At 35.9% G+C, this 25,347-nt stretch overlaps 2 protein-coding genes across 2 annotated transcripts; both read right to left on the bottom strand.

Moving 5' to 3' along the window:
* Nucleotides 1-16,198: 16,198 nt before the first annotated feature.
* Nucleotides 16,199-16,801, bottom strand: LOC124416210. Its single transcript, XM_046897134.1, has one exon. It carries the CDS (start codon nt 16,799-16,801, stop codon nt 16,199-16,201), a length of 603 nt encoding a protein of 200 aa, XP_046753090.1.
* Nucleotides 16,802-16,926: 125 nt separating this feature from the next.
* Nucleotides 16,927-19,749, bottom strand: LOC124416209. Its single transcript, XM_046897133.1, has 6 exons — nt 19,620-19,749; nt 19,391-19,525; nt 18,206-18,526; nt 17,714-18,057; nt 17,306-17,590; nt 16,927-17,028 (listed from the first exon to the last, which is right to left on the bottom strand). Exons 1-6 carry the CDS (start codon nt 19,747-19,749, stop codon nt 16,927-16,929), a joined length of 1,317 nt encoding a protein of 438 aa, XP_046753089.1.
* Nucleotides 19,750-25,347: the final 5,598 nt, after the last annotated feature.

The raw sequence follows: 25,347 nt of genomic DNA, 5'->3' as shown, positions 1-25,347 counted from the left end.
CCTTTTCCACTTTCGTATATTCTGTAGAAGAGGTTTAAATGAGAACATTCACCATTGTTTTTGGTTCTGTAACTGGAAACATAATATTTACTTCAGAAGTCCATCATTGGCACCTTTATCTTACTTGTTATTGTTAGAATAATTATGTCCAATCAGCTGGCATTCACTAGGACTTGCCTTTTACTCACGATACGAGAGAATCCGCCTTCTCAGAAAAAGAAGAGTTCTCAATGTCGTATAATTTGTGCCTGAATTAACAAACAGTACGGTTGTTTCACCTGAAAACCGATGTCTAAGGAAGTCGCTCAGATCAAAGGATACGTGTGATATTGGCTTCAGAGAAAGAGTTTACCCATAATGAATTTTGCGTTAGCAAAAAGTTGGGGCAATGGCCGATGTTGTGTCAAGCGTATGTCTACGAATGTCTTTCAACGTGCTACGCAGAAATGCTATAAGAACAAGATATCTAACTAATGATATGAGATTAATTAGATAAAAATAATTGGAAACCTTATTATTGATTCTACTATTCAATACATCATGTATCTGAGTATTACAGCAACTGTTCGACAAAGTGATTTGTTCTCTTAATCTCCGAATCAATCAGTTTATCATTAAATCTCAATCCAATTTCATCACATTCTTTCTGGTGTTTTACACAACAACTCGAGGGAGTTCGGTTCGAGCCGTCACACTGTGCGGACGTGTTTATTCGTTGCTTGTACCAACGTCTTAGTCTACGTGTGTTTACATTTTCGAACTGTGTACAATCGAACTAGTCAGTGTGTGTAGTGTACTATAGAGTATAGCTCTTCGGAGCCCCACTCACGAACTCAAATTCTTGTTCTTTTTCTTTTGAAAGGAGCTGCAAGTGTTTCTGATAGCAAGAAACACTTGCAACGGTCATTTTTATCAAAATGACACAATCAAACGGTCCCCCTTCACCCAAAGCTGCCTACTCACAAGCTGTAAAGCAACCACGACAATTAGTCTTTCCCACCAGAGAACAAGCTATTATAGTAGACGCAATTGAGGGCTACTCTATCCAACAATATATTTCGCAATTGTCTACAGTTCCACAAAATATCAGATTCATCTCAAGAATCTCGGGTGGTCGCGTGTGCGCCTATCTTAACACCAAAGAAAATGCTGATGTACTCACGGAAAACTCCACAAAAATCACTTTAGGCGAACATACGCTCGACATTAAGCCTCTGATGACAAAGTCAAAGAGAATAATAATATCCAATGCCTGCCCTATAATACCTCACAGTGTTATCATCGAAGAACTCTTCAAACATGACATTACACCGACCTCACAAATGTTGTTCCTTCGTGTTGGCTCGGCTGGTGCTGGTATGTCGCACATCCCTAGTTTTAGGAGACAAATATACATACAACCGGACGACGTATCCAAGCTCCCTTCCTCACTGAAAATTTCGTACGATGGTACCGATTTCTGGATCTATTTATCTACAGAGAAATTAACCTGCTATCTTTGTAAGGAGGAGGGTCACTTGCAAAAAGATTGTCGAAATGCTGACAGCGGTCCTTCCTCTCTCATACAACAAGAGAACACGCAGGCGAGCAGTAGCGCGCAGGCGTCCACACCGGCCGAACCATCTAATGTTAAAAAAAATAATGAGACCAACACAAGTGAAATGACTCCTCCTGCACCTCGAACAAAAAGGCAACTTTCTACCTCTACTGCATTTTCCGCTTCTAGTGCTGTCACTGAAAACACTGGGAAAAAAGAAAGTCCTGAGCCAAAAAAACCTAAACATTCAAAAGAAAAAAAAAATTCAAAAGGCTAAGCCAAGCTGAAATATCACGAGAGGATATTATCTTTCAAGTAAATCCTGCTAAGACTATTTTTGATGATGAAACCAAGAGCTATCCGATCGATTATGACAAAACTGTTGAATTTTTGGTTTCTACGTACGGATCACGTGATATATACCAAAAGGCTCTTGGCTTCACGCAAGACACCGCAGCTTTGACTTCCCTCCTAACGGACGTTCAACAAAACATCTCTGATGCCAATCTTCAACGACGAATTGACAGAATCAAGAAAAGACTTACCTGTGCAAACCCTGATAACACAGCAAGTGACAGTTACAGTGAAACTGGAAGTGAGCTCGACTAGTGTTCTAAATTTCTCATTTCCTTTTTCTGTGCCTTACTATCAAAATACCTTCATAAAATGGCTAATGACGTGATATTAGTTGATCATCTACTAAAGATAATGTACTGGAACCTAAGAAGTGCCCGTTCAAAAAAAAATGAATTGCAATCAAAGAAAAATGAATTTGACATTATAATTTGTGTGGAATCCTGGCTTGTTGAAGGAGAAACTTCAAACATACCCGGATTCATTGCGAATAGAAAAGACAGACCAGGATGTACAAAAAACACTCGCGGCGGGGGTATTATTATGTTCACCAAAAAATCACTTGAATGCGAAGTAATTAAAACAATCAACTCTCCTTCTCTAATGGTCGAAATGTACGTTATTAAAATTATCAATACTAAACCATGTATTGAATTCATTGTATGCTATAGAACTCCACAGCAGGGTATTTCTCTCACTCAATATCAATGGGATCGTATTGTACAAAATGTCAACAACAGCAATACAATCCTCATCGGCGATTTTAACGCACATAACATTAATTGGAATTGTACTAAAACTGACCTAAATGGAGAAAGACTGGAAGATTCTATTAATAGATTTGACTTGTTTTTACATAATGACAATACGTCTACACTAGGGTGGTCCTTATTTAGGGGTCGGACGCATTTTTAATCAGAAGCCCCCCAAATCGGCTCCAAATAATTTTAAAAAAATATCCTCTTTTTTTCAGATTTTTATGTAGCCTCTAACCCCTCCCCCCCGGGGGGTGAATTTCCCCATCTGAAATACACGTGTTTCGGCCATATTCTCAGGATATATTTCATTATAAAAGTAATAATTTCTTAAAAAATCTGTAACTGCGAGATTTTAGTGTTCATTGGTCCTACTATATAAAAAAAAATTCACAATATCGATATACGAAGTCTAATATCGATCTTGCGTTCTCTACATTTGATTTAGTGCATAAGGTAGACGTAAATGTATGTGATGAGCCCTGGGGTTCGGACCACTATCCAATTTTTATGAATATAGGTATAGAAAGGGAACAATACGCAAAAAAAAACATTTAAAATTAAATCTGTCAGAACTGATTGGTTGAAATTCCAAGAAAATCTTGAAAAAACGTATAAAGAATTCCTATCTCTTGAATATGTACAACTACCACCTGAACAAAAGTATGATCACTTTATTGAATGTGTAACCAAAGCTGTTAAATCTAGCTCTCCTGTTCGTAAAATAATTAATAGAAAAGACAAAATTACCAATCCCAACTCGTGGTGGGACAAAGACTGTGATAAAATAAAAAGGTTGAGACGAGCTGCATTTAAAAAATGGCAATTTACAGGCGAACTTAATGATTTGATTGAATACAACCGATTCTCGGCATTAGCCACTAAAACATTTAAAACTAAAAAAAAAGAATTTTTTGAAAACTTTGCGTCTAGCTTAAACATCCGAATTGATCCAAATTACGTGTGGCGAAAGTGCAAGGTCCTTAAAAATAGTTTTATTAAAGTGAAATCTAATTCTTCCGGAAACTTGGTGACTAAAGATAAGGTAGAGGAAGCTTTGGACAAGATAGCTTCGCCATGGGTTCAAACTAATCCAGATTCCATACCTGGCAAACATGAAAAGAATGAATTTTTTGATGCTCCATACAGTTTTTCCGAGTTTAATATTGCACTAGATAGCAAAAAAATTCACTCTAGCCCTGGAATGGACGGGGTGGATTTCGAAATTTTGAAAAAATTGAGTTTAAAATTTAATCTCATTCTACTTGATATATTTAATGAAATGCATTCCAAAAATATGTTTCCACGCAGTTGGAAAAACACTTTCATACATTTTATCCCAAAATCAAACGGTACCTCGCTCAGACCGATAGCTTTAACATCTTGTGCTGGAAAGTTATATGAAACATTACTTAAAAACAGATTAGAATGGTGGATAGAATATAATAATCTCCTTCCCTATAGCCAAACCGGATTTGGAAAAGGAAAATCAACGACTGACAACTTAGTTAGCCTTACGCTCGAAATTGATGAAGCTTTCGTAGAAAAAAAAATGTGCTTGCTACTTTTCTTGATGTCGATGGCGCATTTAACTATGTCAATGTTGATATTCTTTTGCATCAATTATCTGCGACTGGATGCTCTGGAAACATTTTCACATGTATTAAATTTATCCTACACGAAAGATTTATATACACCAACTTTCTCAATAATGAATGCAGATCAGTTTATAGAGGGACTCCTCAAGGTGGTGTTCTCAGCCCCCTGCTTTATATACGCTATGTTTCACATATCACCGCTAGCCTACCTAAAAATGTTTGTGTTTCTGAATTTGCTGACGATATTTGTCTCTACATTAAATGTAAGTCTATTTAATGGGGGAAAAAAATTCTTAAAAATGCCTGCAATACTGTTTATAAGAATTTACGAGAAAGCGGTCTAGATATTTCTCCTTCTAAAACTGTTTTCATTCATTTCAACAAGGTAGGCATTAAACCGGGTGACACTTGTATTAAAATCAGAAACACTGAAATAATTTCAGCGGAAACCACTAGGTTCCTGGGTATACTTTTTGATTACAAAATGTCGTGCATCCCGCATCTAAATTCAGTCACTAAGAAATGTAATAAGGCTTTAAACTTGATCAAATTTCTCTGTGGCATATGGTGGGGCGCTAGTCCAGAGACTTTGATCACTTTATACAAAAGCTACGTCAGATCCATTATAGATTATGGCTGCTACATCTACTATTATGATAAAGAAAATTTCTTCACAAAATTAGAAAAAGTTCAAAATACTGCTATAAGAGCTTCCTTAGGTTATCGAATCAGCACACCAAAAATCATATTGACAGCAGAATCCAAACTGGTCACTATAAAAGAAAGAATAATATACTTATGTAAATGTTATCTATCTCAAATTTCATCTACCTCTGGCTCTTCGGTTATTAAAAACATTGATAACTACTGCAAAATAGTCAAAAAATCCAAACACAATCCGAAAAATATCTTTTTTCCATGTTTTGAATCTCTCACGGAAGTCATTGATAAAATAAATAAACATGATAAAGCTAGCATTTTTTGCCACGATTTCAAAACAGTTACTACATCTATACCGATAAATACGCAGTCTGGCCAATTACTTAAAAAATCTAGAAAACCTAACTCTTTTTTTAAGGAAATTTTCTCTAGTATGGGTGGTTTAAAAATATTTACGGACGGCAGTAAATCGGCTAATTCGCCACGTGTCGGTTCTGCTTGTATATGCAGTGAACTTGATATTTGTATACAAAAAAGCATTGAAAAAAATGCCTCAGTTTTTACAGCAGAATCAATTGCCTTGAAAGACGCATTAGACATAGCCCTATATAATAAAAATAGAAACATTCTTATTTTCTCTGATTCCCTAAGTGCCCTACAAAGCCTACAATCTATCCATGTGAATATTAAACTTAACGACTATATTCTCCAAATTAAAGAAAAGTATACCCAGATTCACACTGACAATAATCACAACACTTTAATTACTTTCTACTGGATCCCGTCACACATTGGAGTTGCAGGAAATGAAAATGTTGACAGACATGCCAAAGAAGCTGCAGACACAAAGAGTTGATATTGAATGTTTCCCATACACAGATCTGCACGAGAGCCTTAAAAAACAAATGTACCATGTTAATCACGAGTATCTTACAAAACCTGAACATCGCACTGGCAGAATATATTTTCAATCCTACTATAATAGTAAAAGAAAACCTTGGTCCTACAAACTCAATTTAAATAGAAATTTTATTGTCACAGTTAATCGTATGAGATGCAATCATTACCACCTAGCAGCTTCGCTTGCCCGCATAAATATAATTCAAAACTCTCAGTGCAGCTGCAAAAAAGAGGACGAGGATTTGAATCACGTCATCTTTCAATGCGAACTGTACAATGCGGAAAGAAGAAAACTTATAACTAATCTACAAAAAATTAACCTGCATTTACTCCTGAATATAGAATCACTGATTTCCGAACCAAATATCACTGCGTGTCGATATATCTGTTCATTTTTCAAAGACTGCGGCTTAAGAATATGAATCTATCTAAGCTTACTATGATAGTAAGGCTACATTGTAGCATAGCATATTTGTCCGATCTGTGTAAACTATGTACAATTCAACATTGTAAAGCTGAAATTAATCTATGCGAGATTAGAAAGGCTTATATTAGAAAAAAAATAGCGAGTATTAACTTGAAGTATTCATGTCTTGGTCGTTGTTTTCACCATCTATGTAAAGACTCGCGGTCAAAGTTAACATAATGAATGTAAAAAAAGCGCTGTGACATTTGACGGGCCAACATCGTGCAATAACTCTGATTTCTTAGTAAATTACTGCAGTTAAATGGGCTGCGAAGATGAAAATGATTTAGTGGCGGATCATTGTACTATCGTAACGTTCCTATAAAGTCTGCAATGGTACAGGTCTGTGTTAACCTTGAAATGATGATTAGGAGTTTTAAAAAACCTCGCGATTTCGATTCAATGTCTGTATTTGCATTTACCGTTTTTATAAAACAACTACAAAGTCAAATACATCACCCGGAACTATGCAATTATATTCTCTCCTAAATAGTCTGTTACCAACTCGTTGAATTGAACATTGAGTTGGTGTAGGCGGAGAAAATGTTTGAATAAGATCACAAAAGAAGGGTATTTTTATCGTTATACCTATAAATAGAGATTTGAGGTGAATTACGTAGAATATATATGAGAGTAACGGATCCTTCATTGTAAGTCGAAAGTTTTCTGTCTTAGTCACTAGAGTCGGGTGCTATACCGAGTTACAAGCAGCTTTAGGCTGACCGTGAGCCAGCTCTCAAACTTCCTATTTTGTCATTGCAGGTTCCAAGTTCATAGAACAAAAAAATAATAATATCCAATTCGAATTTTGAGTTACAAATTCGGATTCGTGATTGACGATTCGAAAGCCGTTGGATGCCATATTACATGAAAATAATACGTTTTTTTTCATTTTTACCCATTATAATCGATCCTCATCATAAATTTTGGAATTCTAACCTTGGATTCGTGATCGGTGACCCAAAAAACTTCCGACTCTTAATTTCCATCAAAATCTGAATAATTTTAGTTTTCTTCCACCATATTGAATTCACCATTGTGGATTTCATAATCTGACTTCAGATTCGTGATTAGTGACCCAAAAAACCTCACGGTACCAATTTTCATTCCAATCCGTTCATCCATTTTCAAGATATCATTCTTATTTGATTTTTTGGAATTTTGTTATTGAAATAATTAACAAAGTGCTTGACCGATCAAAGCCAGAATCTAATCAGTTCTGAGTTTGGAAAAGCCACGTCGATTAAGACCAAAATCATTTAAATCCAGTCACTCGTTCTTGAGATATCGTTAGACAAAAAAATTGATCACATACATACGTGCATACATACTGTAACGCCAACTTTCGGTAACCCTCGGCTGAAGACTTACCGTTTACATCTTGGCGTGATTCTCTGATCATTCGGTATTCCATTAGCCGACAATAAAATATATTCGTTGGGCGCCGGACGCTTCACCGTCAATTTTTAAACAACAAGTAATAGAGAAACCATTGTATGCCTGGCTAGGCTCAGGTACTCATACGAACTGGTAGAATGGCAGTATCCAAGGCAGTTAACGATAATTGAAGAAATGAGGAAATTTGGAAATAAAGAAATGTGCTTGAGTCAAAGAAATTATAGCCAATCAGTCATATATTGTCGATTAGATTCACAAGCGTTAAATCAGTCAAGTTTGTAACAGAAGATAATAATAAAGAGTTAGTCGAGGAGGGTAGTGCACAAGATTTTCGATAGAATAAACTCAAACGATAGTTTGAACGGAGATGATAGTTGACACGGAAAATTGAGCGTGGGTTGGGATTGATGATATAATGCAAACGTCTACTTAACACTACGCGTCGCTGGGGGACATGATTTTACCCAAGTTTTCGAAAAACGACACAACGAGTATTAATGGTTTAAGTTACAGCAAGAGTGAAGCTTTATTGAAAATCGGTAGTTGAAGGAATTGACGATAACTCGGAACGGTAGTGACAAGAGATAAAACAAAATTTACGATAAACGGTAACTAACAAGAGAAAATGACGTTGATTATTAATTTTCAAAGATCGGTAGCTCAGACGAAAGAATATTAATTATAGTCGTCGAATTGATAATTTACAAGAGTAAAAGATACGAGGTCATATTAACAAAAGAAATCCGGATTTATAATTAACGAGAGATTATAAAAATTATGAGAGTGAGAGATTTAGGGAAGAATTCGAAAGATAAAGAAATACACTAAATACACCTGATTACGATAAGCAAAACTTAAATTGACAGAGAAATGCGATATTACAAGTAACAAGAAAAATATAACAGGTAATAATCACTAGAAAATTGGTAATAAGCGGTGGGAAGGTGCGATAGTACTTAGCGGCTTGCTTTACGCTCGGCTGTAGGTACTCCGAGTAACTCGATTTACGATACAAAAAACATGCACAAAGCAAGTAAAATATAGTAGGCGGTACGATACAATAGCACTAAGCAATACTAGCACCGAAAGAGAAGATAACGATCGCAAAAGACGATAGAAATTACCAAGACAGTTCTAGCATAAAATTATAAAAGAATCAAGAGAAAATTAGGGATGCAGAAGATATTTATTCGGTAGTTACGAGGTCGCTCAACGATAATTTTTACGTAATCAATTATTCAACGAAATCATGCAGTCACACCACGGCTTACAGCAACTCATTGTTCGTGGACCATGGTTCACAAAGAAATTGGCAACATTCGATGCAACCAAACACGATAATCAAGATACGAAAGAAATAGAAATTGTGAGCAACTTTGTAACAGTACGACAAAGGCGGAACCCTTACCTTGGCTCGCGACGTCAGCAAACAAACACCGATTTTAGTTAAAAAAAGAAAACTTATAAATGATAGGAAAAAAAGGGAAGAAAGGAATTAAATTCAAGGGGAATCAAGAAGCTAACGGTAGTACAAAACGATAGAGGGAGAAAAAATTAAACGGTAGCGGTAGAACAAACAATACCAATCGTATGATAGCAGTACAGAAGAAGGAAACGAGAGCGAGGTGGTAGCGATGCTGTCTCCTGGCAGGTTGGGCGTAGAATAGGCAGAATTTGGAGTTCAGATTACCGATCTCGCCGTTGTTGTCAACTGATTCTTCCTCTTTTTGGTTGGTAATTTGTTCCCCACCATAATTAGGACATTCCTTTGTGGCGAATATCGGTTACGACCTGGTCATGCGTCTTCGACGATTACCACTAGATGGTGCGTAATGTTCGTGATTTCGTCGCTGACACCAACTTGCACAATCCTTCAGCTGCTTCTTCGTACTGTCCAGGTCGCCTATCATTGGGAGTTCCGCTGAAAGATGCAGGTGAGTAGGCTGTCTCCGTCAAGGTTACCGAATGGAGTGCAACGCCTCATAGCTTGCCTCCACTGGCTTCGTCGTGTTACGTGCCAGCCGGTATCCACGGTGGCACCCTCTCTGTATCCTACATTACCGATGTGCAGTTACCATAGGAGAGCTTTAGGAGCTCTTACCCGTAGTTCTTAAACTAATACCGACATGCACAATTATAATCATAACGTGCAATATTCTTATATCGACAGTTCTCTACGCTATATTAACCGTTATTTCATCAGCTAAACTTATATACATATATGGTACTTATATTTTTCTCACATTTGACCGTTATATTTTTCAACATTAGCTTTTAAATAAATCCCTTAATTTACGATCGCAGCTGCAGTGCTTCAAAGTAATAAACACTTGCAATAATTCAGGGCAATAAACACTTGCAATAACTCAGAGTAATAAACACCTGCGATAATTCAAGTCAATAATCACTTGCAATTATCACTCAATAAAGATAGTCGAGTAGACTAAACAGAGGAAACGTGGGAAGAGAAGTCATGAATAGCTCTCAGATAAAGAAGCCTTATTCTCAGAATGAGGAATAGCGCCCTTATTTAATGATCACGCGGCCAATTAGCGTATCGCCGCTTGCTTTCTAAACCAACCACCTCACGCTAATTCCCCGCCAAGATCCTACGCACTAATCAGAAACTCTACCCCCATACTAATTAATATCCTCATCCAATCATCCTAGACCCGCGAGAAACTGTAACCCTTTCGAACTTCTCCTACTTTTTCCACCTCTTTTCTCAACCTTAATTCAAATCAGAGAGAACAGTTTTAGATATCAGAGAGATCAGAGCAGAATAAATCCAGACATCAGAGAGAACAGTTTTAGACGCCATAGAAAACAGAACAACTTTAGAACAGAGTTTAATCCACAAATCATAGAAAAGTTTAGACTCAGTGAATAAAGTCAAACTCAGAACCTCGAAGATTTAATAACAGTTGCGATTGTAATAAGCAAAACAGCAGTTTATAAACCATTGTAAATTCGACAATTGAGAATGTAAAGAACATTGTTGATTATTAATAAATGTTTATTCTAAATTAAAGTGTTGTGTAAAGAGAATTATTTCAATCACGCATAGTGATGGTTGGCACGAGCCTAATTACCTTACAAACTCTCAGAATTAATTGAGCCGAACGAGAAGAGCTGAGGAGCTGATCAGCAGATTTTCGAACATCAACTACGTAAGTCAAGAGATTAACCAAAATCACGCAGTGAATCATAATCAACTCGTGGCGTTCCTCTCAGAACGTAACAGTCGTATAGACAGTGGCCGTCTGCCCACGATAGATCAAGGAGATCATGCAGTAGCACGACGGCCTACAGCGACTCATTGTTCGTGGACCATGGCACACGATGATTATAGTCCTTACTGATTGGAAGGCTGCGTCGATCCTCAGAAGGAGGGCTTTATCAAACTGGACATAGTGTTTTGGGGTCGGTCCGGCAGTCGAAGTACTACTAGGCCAAGAGCCGGGGATTTTTTTTCTGCAATCTTCTACACACGAAATTTTATTTTTGGAACATGTTCAGGGGTGTTCACTGAATATAAATCTAAGTTTGCGTCATCGTGGGGTGTCCGCGTTAGCCGCCATCTTGGAAAATACGTTTTATCAAATATCTCGTGAACCGTGCATCCTGCGACAAAAATAGTATAAATTATTTTCGTAGATAATAACATTCTCTACAACTTTTTCTTATAACTTTTTTCTGTACAATGCATAAATTTTTATTTATAGCGCTCCAAACTTTTTTTATTTGTTTATTGCTAAATATATAGTTAACGGTTGATGATACATGAAAAATGGTAATAACTAAATTTGTAGAACATAAAATTTCCTATAAATTTTATCTGAAACTTTTTTCCGTGAAATGTATACTGTAAGAGCTATAGCTTGATAAAACTTGCACCTCGTAAATTATCAGTGGAAATGTTGCTCGTTACTACGAGCGGAAAACATTTCGTATCGGATAAAACGGCATAAGATGCTCAGAAATTATTAATACTACTATTATAAATAATAATCAATGTTATTATCATATTATATTTTTATTATATTATTTTATTTTGTATTATATTAATGTTATTATTGTATTATATTGTTACAAAGGGTAAAAATCACCCGTTTTACCCCCCTTTCAAATCTAGTAGTCGGCTTGTGACGCAAGAAGTATAAGCGTTCTCATGTTATAAAATGAATAGGGTTGCTGCGTCAACCACTATTATTGTAAGAACAGTCCTGTTTCAGACTTTAAACCAGAAACACATATTGCCATTAAAGCAGTTTTCCTCCAAATATTTTACACAACGCCTTTTATTGATTCCGTTAACTAAGCTCACGTACCCACATTTTATTTGAAACGCGAGTCCGTTTCAATATCTTATAATAATTAATGTTATTATTATATTATATTTTTATTATATTATTTTATTTTATATTATATTATTTATAATATGAATTTATTTTATTTTATTTTTTTCATGGCAGGGGAAATGCATTATGCACGGAGTGACGGACTCCCGGATCCGTGATTAGATTGATTGAGTTGAATAATAATAAAAAAAAATAATAATAATAATGGGAAGGAAAAGGTGGAGAAGGGGATAACAGAGTTTAATTGATGCAAATTAATTTTTTGACAAAAACGGAAAATAAATAAATAAATTCATATTATAAATGATATAATATAAAATAAAATAATATAATAAAAATATAATATGATAATAACATTATAATTATTATTTATAATAGTAGTATTAATAATTTCTGAACATCTTATGCCGTTTTATCCGACACGAAATGTTTTCCGCTCGTAGTAACGAGCAACATTTCCACTGATAATTTACGAGGTGCAAGTTTTATCAAGCTATAGCTCTTACAGTATACATTTCACGGAAAAAAGTTTCAGATAAAATTTATAGGAAATTTTATGTTCTACAAATTTAATTATTACCATTTTTCATGTATCATCAACCGTTAACTATATATTTAGCAATAAACAAATAAAAAAAGTTTGGATTGCTATAAATAAAAATCTGTACATTGTACAGAAAAAAGTTATAAGAAAAAGTTGTAGAGAATGTTATTATCTACGAAAATGATTTATACTATTTTTGTCGTAGGATGCACGGTTCACGAGATATTTGATAAAACGTATTTTCCAAGATGGCAGCTAACGCGGACACCCCACGATGACGCAAACTTAGATTTATATTCAGTGAACACCCCTGAACATGTTCCAAAAATAAAATTTCGTGTGTAGAAGATTGCATTACGAACCCTGTTTTTCTGCTCTGGCTCTTGGCCTATACGGGAGGTTCGTCATTTCAGAACGATAGATGAATTCGTGGGGAGTTGATAACGGTAGTTTTCGATAGTTGTTGATCCCTCGATGGATCAAAGAAGGGTGTTGATCCCTCGGTGATCGGGATCGCAGTCGATCTGGTACCTGGTTAGCCTACACCGACGCGCGGAATTATGGAATTTACAAAGGAAAGTATTAGTTACTAGTAGTTATTCCCCATTTTGTATCGGGTTTGCTTGGAGTACCCTGCCACGGACGCGTTTTACGAGAGTTAACTTCAGCTTGGTGCCCTTCTAACGGGCCATTCTAAAATGCCACGTCACAATAAATACATACATACATACATACAATTTAGGGTGCTTTTTTTGAACGACCATTTTTTTTTTCAGTCCCCATCGAAAATTTTGTTTTATATGTCGAACAAATAATTTCCTAAAAGTTATAGCCCTTGATATTAATATTAAGTACTCGCCCAGGGCTTGAAAAGATTTCCCATATAAAATACACGTGAATCGAAGCGTTTTTTTTCAAATCTCTACAACTCAGTGGAATTTTATGATATTACATTGGTCTTAGTCGCAAATTACGCAAAATTGAACGATCTTCAAAAGTGTCTAGAACGTCGTGAGTCCAACTTACACTGGTGAGATGGTACAGGTCACTAAAGTTGATTTTTACCCAAAATTCTCCATTTTTCGCTATTATCTCCGAAATGATCAACTTTACCAAAAAAATGTGAATAAAAACTTTGTTGCAAATTTAATTTTTCACAAAAAAGATTCTGTAGATCTGATTGCTCAGATTGATATTTCTTGAGATATCGAACTTTAACTTCTAGTCGTATAAAAATTTGATGGTTTATCGAATCAAACGTTTTAAATTATTGATATTGCATTGGGATTTGATTTTTTCCGATTCGATTCGATCCATTCGATCTATACCATTGGAATATCAGTCATTCAAAATGTTTGATTCAATAAACCATAATGTTCATTGGTTATATTAGATTAAAACGTTTAATTCAATAAAACATAAAAATTTTATACGTCAAGTAAGTTGAATTTCGATTACTCAAGAAATATTAATCTGAGCATTTTGGTTTAAAGGATCTTTTTTGTAGGAAATCAAATTGCCAACAAAGTTATTCCTTACATTTTTTTGGTACAGTTAATAATTTTGGAGATAACAGCGAAAAAAAAAGAATCTTGGGTAAAAATCAACTTTAGTGCCCTGTACCATCTCACTAATGTAAGTTGCACTTACGCCGTTCCAAACACTTTTGAAGATCGTTCAATTCTGCGCAATTTGCGACCAAGACCAATGTGATATCATAAAATTCCGCTGAGTTGTAGAGATTTGAAAACAAACGCTTCGATTCACGTGCATTTTATATGGGAAATCTTTTCACGCCCTGGGCGAGTACTTAATATTAATATTAAGAGCTATAACTTTCAGGGAATTATTTGTTCGACATATAGAACAAAATCTTCGATGGGGACTGAAAAAAAAAAATAGTCGTTCAAAAAAAAGCACCCTAGCATACATACATACATACACACACACACGTCCCTCCGAAAGTGGTCGGAGGTGATTCTCTAGATCTTGAAACGTCGAAATGGAGTGAACACTCACCTTTCCACTTTCGGGGTGATTACAATACCTTCCCTTTTTCGCCGAAAATGGGGAAACGAGAAGTTAGAAATGATGCGAGCTGGGGTAGCGTGCTGGTTTTGAGGATTGACAGTCTAGCTCAATAGATGGTAGAGAGGAGAAGCTCTAGAGACGGTTAAGTTGAAATCACTTTCGAAGCAAAGGTGGAGCGAGGGAGAAGTCCGTCAATTTAGAGATGAATACGAATAGATATACAAAGACATTAGAAGCATCTGGTGCCCTGCGGCGTAGACATTGAGGTGTTCATGTGACCGCGTCGGGATATCGGAGTCTGATTATGAGCAGATGAGAGTATCACACATAATAGAAGCACCTGGTTCTGTGCGGCGTGGACACCAAGGTGTTCTGTGATCACGTAGGCATCCCGATGTCCACTATAAAAATTTGCATTTATCAAATCGATCGTTGTTCCGGACTGTTGGCATTACTGAAAGAAAGAATTGATGGCTCCTGTGACTTGAATTTTAAGAATTATTAGATTGAGGTGGTTGTACATGCGTGTGCTGCAGCCCCTGACGCCACCTATGGTAAAGTAATGGCGAAGGTGTGAGCTTAAAAATGCCCTGTGACGCCGTTGGGACTGTGGCGTGGGGCACACTATGTGCATGTGCTGTGTATCAATTTGTAACTACGTAATCAAGAATCGAAGCATTTTCATGCATTGCGCTGTGCATCGATTTATGACTCCTTGATCATGAATCAAGGCATTGCGATGCATTGCAGTGTATTTTGACGGTTGTGTGTAACGTGTGTGTGCCAGGTTGTGAAGAATTATGAACTACGGAATAAAAGAGTATTTGGAGAAGATTGAAAGATATCTTTTAGGGTAACCACGGCTCTCTAAACTATAAACCCGTAGAGTCGGTGACGTTAATAAGTCCTTAGCGACTTGACCCTGAGCGCAGGAGTTGTCGGATGTCGTGTCCCGGTAGTGTCCGGGATATAGTCAAATTGGAGAAAAAGTATTTTTCTTGTACTGGAAACAAAATTATTTGTATGTCTAACTATCAAGATTTCTAATAACCACGTAATTTCTCCAGTTTTGTAAAAAATACAGAGATTTTCAGCCGTGAGTATTCGTCTTTGAAGTTTATTTTTTATCAGAGTACCGTCTATTTTACATCATCAACGAAATAATTTGAAAACGATACCCCTGGGTAAATTTTTGTGGCCGGAACTCTGCAAATAAGTGTGGCTAAGTAGGCCTGATGCTAGGTTCGCGCCGTCGTGCAGTACCCAATCAAAATGCCTGAAATATATTGTTCAATCGATTTCAAGCATTTTGATTGGTTACCGCTCAACCGTGTTCGGCGTGACGGTGCCTATGTGAACTCACTCTGACGCTCAGCGCCGTGCCTAGACAATTCAGCGCCCTGGGCAGTATGAAACGAATGCGCCCCCCCCCCCCCCCCCTACCACGCTGAATAGGTGCACGTAAAACCCAATCTAATAGAATATGGTGTCACAAATAATCATTCACCAGTTTTGTTGAATAACATCACAGTTTACTTTTATTGATCGAATACAGTACACAGTACAGAACAGCTAGACGAAGTTGTAGCGCTAATTATAAATTAGCTATTCTCCTAGCTTTGCGAGACGCAAATTCGTTGATTACTTCGTCATAATCTAAGGTCTTAGCTAAACGATTTTCTATAGATAGTATAGCTAAGCCTGTCAATCTTCCCTGTCCCATCGTTGATCTCAAGTAAGTTTTTATGAGTTTCAGTTTACTAAAGCCTCTTTCGCACGATGCAGTAGTAACTGGCATAGTCAAGAAAATGCGGTAAGCTATCTCTATATTAGGATAGGCTGACGTCAGCGAAAAATCCCTGATGCCGTTAAGCAATTGTAACGGCGTGGCTTTTTTTAGATTCGGAAAAACTGATGCCGCCATGAATTTAAAACTTTCTACCTCGCTAACAAACTCCGCAGGTTCTATGTCTTTAGCGTACAATAGGCCTAAGTCCATGGCGTTTTTCTTTAGATCTATTACGGACCAGGATTCGAGGGATGATCCGGTCAGGAAACAAAAATCATCGTTGACTTCGGTCATTTTGTCGAATCGCCATTGCATTTGCGATAAGAAAGTGTCTAACACGTTGAAATAATCAATTCTGAACTGCTGTTCTCGAGAAAATACTTCATCGGATGCGATCTCTCCGGGCATCTTTCTTACTTTCCTTACTCTTCCTTGACTAAATGCAGCCTCAATTGATGATTTCTCACATATACTTGTGGATTGGGAAATGATTTCATCGGTGTTTCCTTATCGAAGGTCCTGCAATGCGTTTTTTAGTCCAAGTATAATTCTACAACCTTCATCAATCGATATATTTGCACTTTGTAAAACGATGTTCGCTCGATACACGATGTGTAAGATCTTATCCCAAAACACTAAGTAACAAACAAAATTGAATGTTATTTGCTTCAGCAAGCCTTTAGCAGCAGCAACTCCATCACCAAATGAAGGATCTTCCGATATTTCTCGTAACGCAGTCAAAACTTCCTCTAATTGGGTACACAACGAATGAATCGCGTTATATTTTGACGCCCATCTCGTATCGGAATGTGTCTTCAAAGTGCATTTGAGTACTTTTTTTAACATTTCCCATCGGCGAGTAGAGCCCGAAAAAAAATTGAAGATTTGCTGAACAACACCGAAAAAGTTTACCATTTTAATCGAAACCCTAGCTGCGTGAACACCGAGTAAATTAAGACTGTGAGCAGTGCACGGCAGAAACCTAGCCAGTTCATTAGATTTTTGTATGTGAGCTTGCACCCCCTGATACTTTCCCGCCATATTGGCTCCATTGTCATAAGCCTGTCCACGACAGTTACCGATATCTAAATCATCGTCGATCAGTTTTTGTTGGATTTCAATAGCTAAATCGTGCCCCGTTTTTTTCGAAGTCTTTATAAAGTCAATGAAGCTTTCTTCAACGACGTACTGATCTTTCTGGAGACTCACATATCGAATTATTTGACACATCTGTTCGTCGTGTGCAATATCAGGTGTACAATCAAATAATATCGAGAAATATTTTGCTTTTCGAATTTTATCCAGCAAATCAGATTTTACTTTTGTGCTTAGAATATCTATCAGTTCATTCTGAATTTTGTTAGATAAATAGGTGGTTCGTTCGGATTCGGCAATATGCTTAGCTATTGTAGCATCATAATGACTGATTAGCTCAATCAAACCCAAAAATATTCCGCACTTGGGATCCCCAATCTGATTACTGGAGCCTCTGAAAGCTAAATTATTGGTACCGCAAAATATAACGCAATCTGTTACAATTTTTAGAATATGCCTCCATCTTTGTTTTTCATTCTGTATGGCCTCTTCTAAGCGATCATCGATAGTCTTATTTTCCTTCAAATGTTTTTCCAAACGTTTTCCACGATAAATAATTTTCACGATGGCTGTTCGAACACTCGTGTTCATAAATTCGAGGACTTAGATGCCTCCAATCCGAAAATCCTTTTTTTGGATCAGCCAAAGTTTGTGATATAACGCACGATTTCGCAAATAGCATACGCGAGAAACAATACACCGCTTTTTTACTCTTACTGTATATCATCCATGCACGTTCGACCGTTTCGCCATTAGAAAGGAATTTTTTAAACCAATCAACAGAAAATCGTCTTTTATCGATGAGATTTTCCGATAGAGAAAAGTCTGCATCCTTCCCTTGCAATGGACCTCGTTCAATGAGGTAGGTCCTTAGTTGACTATCTATAACAGGCCAGCTAGACGGGTCATTCAAGTTGAGCTCTTCATTTTTCTCATTTTCGCTACAATTTGCAGAATTTTCATGCGCTAGGGTGTCTGGTTCCACTTCTTCGGCCTCTGTAATAATATCGTCAGCTGCAGGTTTTTTGGATGCTGAACCTGGAAAACCCATTAATTTTCGTGACGAGTGCAACAACAGGAATAAAGTGGAATCGGGAAGAAACTTAAGGGGCTACATCTACATGGCGGCTCGAAAAAAGAGTTGAAGTTTCGGATTTTTTTTCTCATTAACTATGGGCGGGAATAAAATAGGGGTGTGCGAAGAGTGATTGAATTGAATTGAATTGAATATCGCATTCAATTCGAAATCTGAATTGAATATTCATTGAATGAATTTTATGAATATTCATGAATAATTGATATATTCATGAATAATTGACATATTCATGAATAATTCAAATATTCATGAATGATTGATATATTCATGAATAATTCAAATATTCCTGAACCAAAAAAACAGAACGAGTTATCCAAGTTAATAGATATTACGAGTCGTTGACGATCGCCGATTTGAAAAAAAAATGTTTCACAAAATGGCGACCAATTGAAATTTGAGTACGAAATATTCATGAAAAAATTTCGCTATTTTGTGAAATCATGAAAAAATGGAGGTCGATTTTGAAAAATTAAGACCGTCAAAGACCTTTAAATGTGTCTTAGCATATTTTGTGAAAATTTGAAACTGATCTAGCGAGTGGGTCTCGAGATATCATGTCTTCCTGTTTCGAAAACAGTGTTTTCTTTCGGCGGCAATGTCTTTTCTCTCCTTCAATATTTATGAATATTTTTCTTTAGGCTCGACATATATGTGTATACAAGCAAAAAAAAAATCGTTTCATTCCCTCCCATAGTTTATGAGAAAAAAAATATCCGAACTTCAACTCTTTTTTCGAGCCGCCAGGTCTAGATGTAGCCCCTTAATGAGGTGGATTGAAACAGAAAAGGAAAAGAATGGCTTCTTACGGGAATTGGATTCTCGAGAATTTGTGAAATTATTTGATGCTACATCCTCATTGGTTTCAACTTGCTCAGGTGCATCAATAAGATCAGTATCAAGATGTTGATCTTGTACGGCTTCACCTTCACTATTACGTGAGCCTAGTCGTAAAATAAAAAATAATCATTAGAGTCCGATTCAGATTTATATTACATGAATTCAGTCGTTATTTTTTCATTCAGAACCAAATTTTACCTGAACTATTATTGTTTGAGTCGCATTTTTTAACCCACTTTTCCCATTGGTTTGCTAACTTTTTGTTATCCTCCTCGGTCTCTTTTTTCATTTTCCGGTACTTCGCACCCGATAGCTTCTTCGGACCCATTTTCGAATCAATGTGGAATGTGGCAATAACCACAATGAATATACAATATACGGTAAGAGATGTAGGATAAGACGGATTAATCTAGGTTATGTATGAACATCGGGGAACCACACGAACGAAAAAGATGCTATTGTCTGTTGAAACAGAACACTATAGCCACGGTCATGGATGAAAGACGTACATGGAAGCACACCTCCCGTGTTAACTTTAAAGCCAGGAATTTAGTTCCCCAAATGAACGCTAGAAGTCGCCACTCGCTCGTACGTGTGAGCGGTCACAGAATACGACGCGTCGCGTCGATCTGGGGGTTAGCGGGTGTGCGGCACACGGACATGGAACGCCACGAGCGCTCCCGGCGCGCTCTGCGTGAGCAGAGGACTCTAGTGGAAACAAGTACAACTACTGGTCAAACACCGCTTGTCAGATTGCGATTTAATTACAAAAAATAATTAATAGAATCTGGAAAGATCGGATTAAAATGAAAAAAAAAAAAAAAAACGAACGATGAGCTTAAGCGCGCCCCCCTCTTCATGGCGCCCGGGGCCAGCGCCCCGTGGGCCCATGCCTAGGCACGGCGCTGCTGACGCTATAAGTAGCCGTGATAGCAATCCGGTAGCCACTTTCTCAACGGAGGCAGTTTAACACAAGCCTATAAGACACACAAAACTTCAATAGGTTGATCCTCTTTATAATTTTGCTACTTCTTCCGAATTTTTTTTAATGTGTATTAGATTGTTTGTTATAATATTCTGTGTGATTATTGAATTTTATAGTTTACCCAATTCTGAAGTAGTGAGATCTCGTGAAATCCAGTAACGCGTTCATGGCTTATAGAAATATACCGTTAATGGGCGAATTATACAGCTGGCCAAGTTCTGAATCAAAGAGTGAAGGGACGAAATGAAAATTTGTAGTTTTGCAAATGCAGCTAACTTTTATTTATCGCTTTGTTTTTAGGGCACGAGAGGGGTGTAATCTTAAATTGGTAACTACTAAACTTCTATCTCTGTGCTTTCTTTAGATGCAAGGATCTGTATTTTTTTCGCTTCGATACGAGTTCAATTGCAATGAAGTTGCATAATTTTCGGGATTACAAAGAGAAAAATTGTATATACTCTGGGGTGTTGAAAAAATGACCATTTCCACCGTGGCCCCCCTAAAAAGTTTATTCGTGTTGAAAGAAAGATTCTGTCGAAAAATGAGCGTTCTACATTATGCAGAAGATCGCGTTCACTTCCTTTTTCATATATTTTAGAAATTTGTTTTGATTTTGTGAAGAAAGACGTTGTGGCACTTTTATTATTATTTCTTCCATAACATGTATAATCAACGCAAAGATCACGATCCATAATACAACAATATATCAACCGGGAATCTTATTTTCTTCAATTAAAAATTCATATAAAATTTTAACTATTTTATGAGATTAAATTAATAATGAAAAAGTTACATGGATTTCTCAAACATTAACCGGACATTCAATATTGCAAGTGTGGGTTTCTTAGTTGCGTAAATTTGGATTATGATTGATGTAAGTAATAGACAAGGAATGTATTCGCGATACTTCATTCAGTTTAAAAAAATGCATAAACATGGAACATCAACTGAGCGGAATCTTCCACATAACGTAAAACTCTCATCTTTTGACAGAATCTTTCTCCCAACCTAAATATACTTGTTAGGAGATGCCGAGGTGGAAAATCGCAAACTATTTTTTTCCCTGAAATACCTTATTAGATATTCTTATTGCAAACAGATATAAACTAAAAAAATTCGTTTTAGAGTCGAAAAACAAAAACGTTTGACCCATTCTAATCTCTGTACAATCGCCAATAACAGAATTGATGTAAAAAATATTAATAAATTATTCCATGATGTGTATTGAACAAGAATTTATCGCTTTCAGAGGTTTTTCGTGAGTTCTTGGAAATAGCACCACATGTGATACGTAAAACCTCGAGTATTGTAGTTAGTTGTAAGTGATCTACAAGAGATACTAAAAATTTGGAAAAAACCGATGTCTGATAGAACACACATGACACCACCGACTCGCTGAAACTACATTTCCACTTTGATAAATAAATTTAGACTGGCATTGTTGGAAATGGTATTCGTATTGTATGTCCATACATAGCGTGACAGAAACGTCATCAAGATCATCATATTTCGACAGCTAAACCTCAAGCAATTGTACAACGAAACTGAATTCTGTAGATGTTCTGAACATTTCGTGAATTCATAAAATTGTATTCAATTAATCAGTGAGAAAAGAACTTACAAGTATTTTGTATCTTATTTCGATCGCTCACAACACAAAATATTTCAAGAAATATTCCAAACAAACATTCAAAATATTTTACGGAAGTATTTTTGTAACATCACTAGATATCTTGTGGTAATCTTAAAATAAAATATCTTTCTAACATTTCAAAATGACGTTCCGCAAGATTTCAGAAGATATTTTTAAAATACTTATAAAACGAAACTACTTTTAACAAAATGATCTCAAAAAATTGTTCAGAGTAGAAATGTTCCAAGAAATATTCCCAAGATCATGTAGGAAATATTTCGAGGAAATGTTCTTGCAATGTTTACGAAATATAATAGATATTGTAATATAAATGTAATTTATTGTAAAAAACTAATACATAAGTGTTCCAGGGTGAATTTTCAAAGATGAGTTCAACATTCTTACAAAATATTTGAAAAATAAATGAAGACTATCTCTTTGAGTTAAAGCATTTTTGAAGCATACTGTAATTCTTAAGACTGAAAAATATTTTCACATCATATTCCGGAAATATTTTAGTGATATTTTGGAAATATCGTCACGAAATATTGACCCACACAGCACAAATTGTTACGAACATTACAGATGTATAATGAAATTTACAATATTTTTCTTATGTTTTATTTTGTAACTTTTCAAATGGTATGTTTTTTACAAGGTCATAATAACGAGTTATATATTATTCTTTTGAGTTACACAAATTTGGCTACTTATACACTTCAAAAGCATCGTTAAAACAACATATTCATAGGCTCAAATCTACCTTTTCTGGTATGAATAATTTTTACATGAGGTGAACAAAACGTGATTTTTGATTTTATGGGATTCCACAATATTTCAATTGTAACTGTCTATAATTGAAATATTATTCGCTTTATATTTCTGCCGCACTACAAATTTTGAAATTTAAAAAACGGGCCAAAATTGAACACACTTTTAAAAATCTTGGAATTCACATTCGTCACTCAAACAGTACACTAATCGCCACAACGATGATGCACGCGCTGAGAAAGAATTTTTCCTAAACATGTTTTATATTCCAGTTTAAATTATAAAAAATTATTAGAAGCCTACTATACCTCGATTTCGATTTCTTGACGGAGCTCAAATTATGAACAGCGTCTTTCAAATTTCTTTTTTTTATTATTATTAATTAACCTGTTCCAAGCCGAGTAGATAGTATATAGGATTCACAACCCAGAGGACCACAGCATTTGAGATTCTAGACCTATTACGAAGAGAGTATATTTCGTGATGTTTCAATCACCTAAAAGTTCAAGTTTGTCGCCGGGAATGGTAGTTGTAGTCTAACAAAGATTTTGGTATCAAAATGCTGCTATGGAATATCAGCAAACTTTCGTTTCTTCTATTGCAATGTTTCCGTAGTGGTTTTATAATGTTTCTGAGCCATTTATCATGAAGTTTTTCAGGAATTTTCCGAAAAAAATTCACAACACAGCTCGAAAACGTGAGTAAGCTCACATAGAAATATTTCCGAAATATTTTATGCCATGGGAGTTACGTATTTGATTTTGTTCAGAATATTTTGCTCACCATCAGCTCAGCCCTATGGATATGGATTATAACATATTATATTATCCAGAAATCAGAAGACCCTGTACGTATTCATATGAGTGTCACTATTATGGTTGATAACAATTTTTAATTTTCAATGCGTAAGAAGTGGTAAATCGAGAATGCCTACTTACGTTCTATACACATACACACATAGATATATACGTGTCCATATGTGTGGTGTATCCGTATTACATATACATATTACATGAATTGGAATGCCTTATGAGATCTATAATCTAATTATGTGTCAATAGTTTATGTACAAATTGTAACTTTTTCCCCATTTTCGTTGATGTCTTGTGCTCGTACGTATGTTATAATCGTAACGAGTTGACTAAGTTCTTAATAGAATCTTTTCCTTTCCCAAATTGTGTTGAAATTGGGTGTGATTGATGTAATGGAGATAAATATAATCAGGTTTGTTCTTTGGCAAAAGCTCAAGATGGAAGCTCGCTGGAAGCTCGAACTATAAGAAATATTGGAAGAATAGTAGACGAGTATTAAGCCAGTCAAATAAGCGTTTTAATTTTCCTGATTCTATAGTTCTTGAAAAATGTGGGTCATGTTGAGGATGATGTACATGATATGGTTCTTAATTTTTGGGATTGTAACGAAACACGTTTTGGAAAATACATCATGACGTTCGAAAATGGCCATCTCTTATCATAGCGGGTACTTACAGTGCGAACGCTGAAAAAAGCAGTGCGGCCCGAAAAAATATCTCGAGAACGGCTGGTTTTGTGAAATTTCCGAAACTACGCCTTGATTGTTAAATTCGTTTTCGGAATATTAATGATGATTGAAAAAATTATTTCGAGAGAATTCATGCTTGAGAAAAATGTTGTCTCGTGATTTTGTCTGAAGCCGACCATTTATTGAAATTTTTTTCAGAAATTTTGTGTTTTCGTAAATCGGATGTAACTTTTGATCTAATAATCGTACTGGGATGAAGTGAAGTCATTTAATCTCTGCATCTTAGACCCTATATGCAACCGAATCGAAGCTTGCAAGTATTGCAAGTAAACGACTGGTAAATGTTTTCTCACAGTCTTCAATATTAAAAAAATTGAAAACAAAAATTTTTTTCTCTTCACTTCAATCGTTTCTACCTTATGCATGTCTTTGTATTTCTCTTCAGTCGTCACTCTGTAGTAACCACACGTTTATTAAGCACCCGTACTAGCCAGACTATATTGTGATTCAGCATTTTGTATTTTCAAAGTGCTCTAGGTCTCGTATAAGTAATCTAAAAGTATTCGAGTCCAATGTTTCTTGGAGTAAAGTTTTCAGAAATCTAATGATAATAGTCTTCAATGCTAGAAATAGTATTGTCCTAGTGAAAATGCAACGAAATCAGAAAAAAAGATATTCAAAAATCGTAATTTCGAGAAAAAAAAGTGGCAATTTCTTTTCCACTCAATGGATATGATTTGCTTGTGCACCAATGTAGAGGCATCGTATTTTGAGAAAATACATATATCAAAAACATTATGGACAATAGAAAATTCTTTAACGGTGTTTGAACCTATGGTATGTTTGGAAAGTGAAACATCAGTGCATAGTTAGTTTATGATGACAAAAAAAAATATTTAGTTTTTTCAAAAAATTACAAAATCAAAATGGTTTTGGTTGTTTATATGTCTTAATGTATATATTATATTGTCAGCATCTCGAAGAAAATTCCGCATTGATGGTCACCGCGCATCACAAACGCTGCCTGATTTTGACTA

Source organism: Diprion similis, chromosome 2 (assembly GCF_021155765.1).
Source record: "Diprion similis isolate iyDipSimi1 chromosome 2, iyDipSimi1.1, whole genome shotgun sequence".
In the NCBI taxonomy this organism is placed as follows: domain Eukaryota; kingdom Metazoa; phylum Arthropoda; class Insecta; order Hymenoptera; family Diprionidae; genus Diprion; species Diprion similis.
This window is presented reverse-complemented; position numbering and strand designations above follow the sequence as displayed.